This window comes from Protobothrops mucrosquamatus, unplaced genomic scaffold (genome assembly GCF_001527695.2).
Source record: "Protobothrops mucrosquamatus isolate PMUCROS unplaced genomic scaffold, P.Mucros_1.0 scaffold1527, whole genome shotgun sequence".
Classification (NCBI taxonomy): domain Eukaryota; kingdom Metazoa; phylum Chordata; class Lepidosauria; order Squamata; family Viperidae; genus Protobothrops; species Protobothrops mucrosquamatus.
In genome coordinates this window covers 184639-191795 of record NW_015387699.1, presented here as the reverse complement: position 1 = coordinate 191795, position 7157 = coordinate 184639, and the positions used below count along the sequence as shown (strand labels likewise).

Here is a 7157-nt window from a genome sequence, read left to right as displayed (position 1 = left end):
TGGATCTTTTGTTTAATGTGATCTGTTGTCTTCCTTGCAGTTGCCTTCTATCCTACCCTTTCTAGGATTCTGTTTGCACAGCTACAAACTAGCCAACCATGTTTTAGCTTAATGGCTTTCCAGTGGCCAAGTCACATAGCTTTGTTGTTGTTGTTGCTGTTGTTGGCTTCTGATGGTTGCAAGGCCTGTGATACTTTGATGGCACTACAATGGACAGAGTCAAAACTTCCAACTTTTTGTGGAAAAATATGGAACCAAGAGCTGAAATCCTTGAATTTATTTTGCCCCTTAAATTCCCAGTGGGAAAACTGCCCCTGGTTTTAAAGAGCTCCCTCTTTGCCAAACATGCAAAAAGCTGCTGCATCATTATGGGGAGTCTATGAGGATAATAAAGGGATATTCCAGATCACACTCAGCCCATCTATCACTTTTGGTTGACTTAGGAGGTTTTGGGAACCTAGAAAATTAGGTTCAAATAGCAATAGCACTTAGACTTATATATCACTCCATAGTACTTTACAGCCCTCTCTAAGTGGTTTACAGAGTCAGTATATTGCCCCCAACAATCTGAGCCCTCATTTTACTGACCTTGGAAGGATAAAAGGCTGAGTCAACCTTGAGCCCCATCAGGATCAAACTCCTGGCTGTGGGCAGAGTAAGCCTGCAATACTGCACTTTAACCACTGTGCCACCATGGCTCTGTAAGTGTGTTGTGTGACTCAACTAGAAAAGAGGTCCCTATAGGTAATCAGATGATGACATCCTCCTTCTTCTCATCTGTGAGAAGTAATAATTGAATTTAGGGTAGTACTGCAGCTTATTCACTGCTAAACAAAGATGGTAAAGTTTTTCATACAAGTGTACCATGACAAAACATTTTAACTTTGACAGTTAGATGATGAAAGGATGATCTGCCATTTCATACACACATACACATGCATTTCAATCCCTATGTTTCAGTATCAAGGAAGATCAGAGAGACATAGCCATCACAATTAAAACACCAAGCTGTCAAACGTTGCAATAAGAACCTCAGTAGATTTCTCTAACTTCCATACTTGTAACAGTGGGTAAAAGATGGGGAAAATCTGTTGACATTCAGTTTTTGAAGCTTAATTCATCCTGCATTACTTCCTTTTTCAGGAATTGCTAATGTTAACTGTAATTCCTCAACTGGACTTTCCTACCCCAAACTCCATATCTGAAAACAAATCTGACTTAATCTTAAACATAACTGTATTCAGCCAAGAGAAGCAGAGATGAAAAGACAAAAGGTGATGGCAGGTTAGGAAAGGAAGCACAAAACCACAATGCAAGTCTCCCAGATTTTCTCCTTTGTCCAGGCAGCTGCTCTTTTCTGTACCTGTTTCAATAACAGCCTTGTTCATTTACAAGTGTGCAAGTAGACACAAACTGCCCACAGCATGCAGTGCTGCACAGAAGAAGCTCAGCAAGGCTGTATATTGCAAGCTTCTTAAATTCACTGATTGTCACAGGATTTAGACATGACTATTCTTTAACTCTAGAGTTCAAATATTTTTACATGCAAAACAATTGGAAAACTAAATGTCTTCATTATGTTGTTTTTAATATGTTTGGACAGAGACAAAGACCTTCAATTATCTGAGTTGCCTTGAAACCAGCAGATTTCTTTCTCAAATAATAATCAATTTAGATACTAAAAATCTTCATGCCCTGAAATTTCACTATGCTGTGAGAAAGGGAGTGGGAAAAAGAAAACGTCACCATAATTTTGGTTTTTCTTTGGTATCTACCATTTAATTACATGATAATAGATGTTCCAAAACAGAACATGGGCAATCTTGATGTGTCCCTACTAAAGTAAGAGTCCAAAATTCACAACTCTGATTTGGTGAAGGAATTTCCCTTGCTCAATCAAATGTAGCAATCTACATTCAGGAACATTTGGACTGAGCAAACAAATATTTACAGAACAGCATTAGCAACTCACAGAGGTAGCCATAAGGACTTCTAATGGGCATTGTATTAGCTACAAAGAATGCTATTCTCAATTTCTACAGTGTGGGACAAAAGACATAACTCCGAGAAGAGTAGATGGACTACTAATTCAATCTTTGCTTGCTCTCTTCTTTTTGGCTCAGCCTCGCCGCTTCCAAAGAAACTGGAGCAGCAGCCAGATCCGCTCCTAAACTTATGTCCCCTTCAGATTTCCTGGATAAATTGATGGGAAGGATATCAGGATACGATGCCAGAATCAGGCCCAATTTTAAAGGTATGTAGCCTTTTCTCCCAATTCCATTCCATTTTATCTGGATGAGAGAGCATGCTTTAGAAGCCTGTTAATATCAGAGGTTTTTTGTCATAATTTAACATTATATTCCATTCCCTGCCAATATGTTATTCTCATTCCTCCTTTCAGTGCATGCAATGGATGGTGCAGACTAGATTGGCAGCAGTAGCTGAAAGACAGAAGCAGGGAATAAACACAGACTGAAACCATTTAAACTGGGGAGGCTGCCTAGAAATTCCAAATATTTGTCTGCAGTATAAAAACATGATCATTGCTTTGCTAAAGTAGACAACCAGGATTTGACGCAGAAGATTTTACCTGAGTTTCCTCTTTGCCAGGAAAAGCAAGACAAGGGGGAAAAAACAGCACCTAAAATGTGGGGTTTTTTTCCACTTGTGGAATAGACTGCCAAAATACCACTGTATTTCTGAATGTTGCTGTATTTGTAAGTCCAGACAGAAAAGACGGTAACCAGAAAAAGAAGAAAATCTATTTCTAGGGGGGAAATAGCAGTTGCTTCCAAGAAGAAATATGTTTAATTAATGAAAGAAATGGTCATGTTATCATCATATGTTTAACAAATGCCTCCTGATTGCATTTTCTTACATGGTACATTCCAAAAATGTACATTCTAACCACAGCTCAGATAATTTTAGACAGTGTATCTACAGAAATGGTACAAATAAAGGCAGAAAAGCTGAATATAGATCAAATAATTTGAAAAATAATTAGTAAACTGAAAAGGAATAGAGAGCTTCATCTACTTCATGTTTCTTGAATCATGATCAAAACTGTCCTATTGCCTTTAAATCACTGGATACAAAGTGACCATCCACAGGATAAATATATTCAAATCCATGCATTGTTATGGAAAGTGAGCATGAGATGGTTCTTGATTGCTTTAAAATGTAAATTGAACAAAATCCTTTAGCAAATATGTTCCATTACATTACATTCAATGAGTCATTCCCAGAAAAACACACGCAAGATTACAACCTAAGAGTATATTTAGTGTTACATTCTGTCTTCAATAGAAGATGCTCTGAAAGTGATTGCTAAAGTATTACTAATTCAGAATAGCAGTATTTTGTCTTTTATTGCCAACTAATTTCTTATGTTTCAATATATTAAGGGTGTATTCACTATCCTAGATAACAGAATCTGTAAATCCAACGCAACTAAAGTTTAGTCAGTTGTTAGAAACACCCTAGGATAGGCTGAGCATGATTGCAGTGAACCTCCAATATCATCAATTTAAAAAATCCTTTTGTCCAAAACTATAACTTGCCAATTTTATTCTTTTAACTATAGACTTCCATATAACAAATGTCTATGAGATAGCCTGAAGATGGGAATTCCATTTCCCTATTTGCACATTATCATATGTTGATTTCATTTCTACTGAGCATCCCGTAAATATACAATACTTATATCTTAAATAAATAATTTATTTCAAAACATTTTTTTCTCTTCTGGGGAGGAAATGGTGCACTGAAAAAAGCTCCACTGTTTCAGTGGACTGGCTTTTCAATAATTCATCTCTGGACAAGGAGAAGAATTGAGATTGCCCACAAGTGCTCCAGACAGTTTCTCCTTGTGAGGAGATTGGAAGCAGCAGTCTCTGGCAGGTTTAGAGCTCTGGAAAATGAGAGAATATCCATCTTGCTCAAACCACAATCACCATCTTAAAAATGGCACTAAGTTTGCATATTTCCTTCTCTAATCACTTTCGGAAATTGCTTCTTAATGTTTTTCCATTTATTAGGAACCTTTAAATCAACAGGTTTTACAGCAACGGGTTTCCTTCAAACCTTATTAAAAACAGTTAGAACAATTAATCAGTCGAACAACCTGCCTCCAGAAGCTGTGAATGCTCCAACACTGGAAGTTTTTAAAAAGAGACTAGACAGCCATTTGTCTGGGAAAAAAAACTTTAAATATATGCTTAAGAAACCTTTTTACTGTTTATTACAGACATACATACACACTGGACATACAAAAGAAACTGGCTAATGCCTTAATAATTAAAAGAGATATACAAATAACAAACCAAGAGAGGGACCTGGATAATTTTTCTATATTACATTTATAAGAGAGACTTGTTAAAGTTTTGAAGAATTTTGTGGGAAGGGACAAAATAAAAATGAAAACTAGTTTTAGGACACAGCATATATTTGAAGAAAGTAATAATCAAGATCGTTAGAAGTAAAAAGAAGGAATAGATATGCTGTTATCTCTAGTAACCCTTAATGGACTTTTGCCAACATCAGGATGAAAATGACTAAGTTTTAAGGATTTAATAATCTTCCCATATCTTTACTACTGTGTGGATTAGAATAATGTGAGGAAAAAACAATTAAGCTGAGTTGCTCCTAGAAATCAGTTGGAAAATTTCTTATTTTAAACTATATCATCCAAATTTATGCACAACTATCTGCAAATGATAATCTTTTACATTTTCATATTCATTCCTATAATGAATATGGACATGAAACAAAGGGGAATTTGAATGAATTTATTAGACTTTACATTACAATTGTTGCAGGAAGCGCTGGGGTTATACTAGTGGTTTTTACAGTGAGTTTCTTAAGTGTGTAAGTCATATCAACAAGTACATGTATATTTTAAATACTTGGATATCTGCAACAGGAGCATGAGCCAATGCTTAAACTCATTTTATGCACTTACACATTTCATGCATCACCTGAAAAATAAGCCAATGTGTAATATTAGCATTCCTGGTTAGTAATGGGGATTGAGGTCTAAGAGACCAAGGGAGAAATTATTTTCAGATGGTGTGCATCTCACCTAGCAAACCTAGTGTTTATGATCTCAGGATGATCTCAGGATGATCTCATAGCACATGAAAATGTTTATCTTTTGAAATTCATGCAACAGCAGCTCCATCCGATTTGGACAATCTGTCTACATTCTGTCAGCACAAGCATCCAAGCAAGGTCAGCCAAAAGAGCTGCTTTGAATGTGAACACTTTTTCAACACAGTGTGAAATCTCATCTGATAGGTAATATATCTGATAGGGGAAGCTAGCCAGTTGATGTTATACTGTCTAAATGCACCTTTTATTGCCAAGATCAGTCAGGCCACAGAGAAGGACCAGTGTAGAAATCTCATGTGAAACAATTAATGCTATTTTCTGAGACTTCACTGTCCTAGAAGACTAAATGCAAATAATACAGTACTTTCTATGTTTTAATACAGGGGTAGTCAACCTTGGCTCTTTTATGATTCGTGGACTTCAATTCCCAAAATTCCTGAGCCAGCTTAGCTGGCTCAGGAACTCTGGGAGTTGAAGTCCACGAGTCATAAAAGAGCCAAGGTTGACTACCTCTGCTTTAATATATCCATTTTTTAATAACAATGTGAGCCTTGAGCCACCAACTTTAAAACTTTAAAATAGTTGGTGCTCTTTGAGCTTGATTGCAGACATTCCATTACCCAATTAGGTAACATCATCCCTTCTAGAGAGTGTGTCTCTGTTTATATAGAGTAGCTTGCCTTGTCAGCATTGGTGGAGATGTGGTTTTCTTCTTTGTAGCTCCTTGATTGGGGCATTGTTTTCTGCTTGATTATTTTTGTGATATTAAGCCCTACTTATTTGGTTGTTGAAGGGGAGGTGTTCTGGTCTTTTGGTTTTCTCCTTAGCTTTATTATCTTTTTTTTTAATGGTTTATCTCTATATGTCTATCGATAGCTGATTTGTCTGAATGCCAAATTTCTAGGAATTCCCTAGCCTAGTGTTTATGGATTTAGCTTGATCTAGAACAGTGGTTCTCAACCTTTTTAATGCCGTGACCCCAACCGGTCGTAAGTCGAGGACTAAACTGGTCATAGGTCGAGGACTACCCAACCGGACGTAAGTCGAGGACTTTCCCTGCCCGGGAGCGTCACGCATGCGTGGTTCCGCCCCCTGCGCTGGCCGAGGCATAGCTGGCAAGCGGCAGAGACGGAGCAGGCCGACCACCAGCTAGCCCAGCCCAAGGGAGGTAAGGCACCTGCCGGAAAAGGGGGAAAAAATGGCGGACAAAAAAAATGGCGGACAAAAAAATGGCAGACAGCCTTGCTTGGCGACCCCCATGAAATGGTCGATCGACCCCAAATGGGGTCCCGACCCACAGGTTGAGAACCACTGATCTAGAACGCTCAGTTTTCCATTTGAAATTATGGTCGAGTCTTCCCATGTCTTATGAGATTAAGAGGTTTTCATCATGTCTTCTGACTGCTAGTTGGTGTTCATGGATGTACTCTGCTAGTCTTCTGTCTGTCCTATGTAGTGGCTGTTACAGTCCTTATACTGTATGTTATAGAGGACTCCTGTATTTCCTTCTTGGGCAGCTGGATCTTTTGGCTTATTTGGAGGTCTTTGTGTGCTATGGTGATGCCATGTGGTTGTAATAGATGGTTGTTTCTGAGATGTTATTCATGTATGTAAGTATTGCCGTTTGCATAATTTGTGCTGGTTATGGTTGTACTGTAGAGTCGACTACATAGTCAGACACTTTTTGATAAAGCCACCAAGGTTTGAATGTCAACTTACTCATAAAGAGCAGAAAAGGTTGTCCAGGATAGAAGTAAAATTGGGCTTCCCTGAAGGATTTTGAAGTTTTTGAGGAAAGTAGAAAGTGTCATTATTCATTGTGAATTTTCCTTAAACTCCACAAGTCTTTCAGGCAGGAAAGACAGTTTTCAGCTCAAACATTGTTCTTAACATGTCTATGTCTCTTTAGCCACTAAAATCCTTCAATAGCTACCATTCTAGCACTAATACATTAAGTCAACATTTGTTGCACTAGAAAATGCTTGGGTGGAACCTGCAGTTTAGCAAACATTTTTGCCTTTTCTTGGATGTTTGCAATGCTCTAGATC

The 7157-nt window shown here is 37.8% G+C and overlaps 1 protein-coding gene across 1 annotated transcript in view; it reads left to right on the top strand.

Moving 5' to 3' along the window:
- Positions 1 to 693: 693 nt before the first annotated feature.
- Positions 694 to 7157, top strand: part of GLRA1 (glycine receptor alpha 1) — a 44112-nt gene continuing 37648 nt past the window's right edge. The window contains exons 1-2 of the mRNA XM_015822341.1: positions 694 to 701; positions 2124 to 2254. Of these exons, the coding sequence (XP_015677827.1) occupies positions 694 to 701; positions 2124 to 2254 (139 nt within the window). The remainder of the gene's footprint in view (positions 702 to 2123; positions 2255 to 7157) is intronic.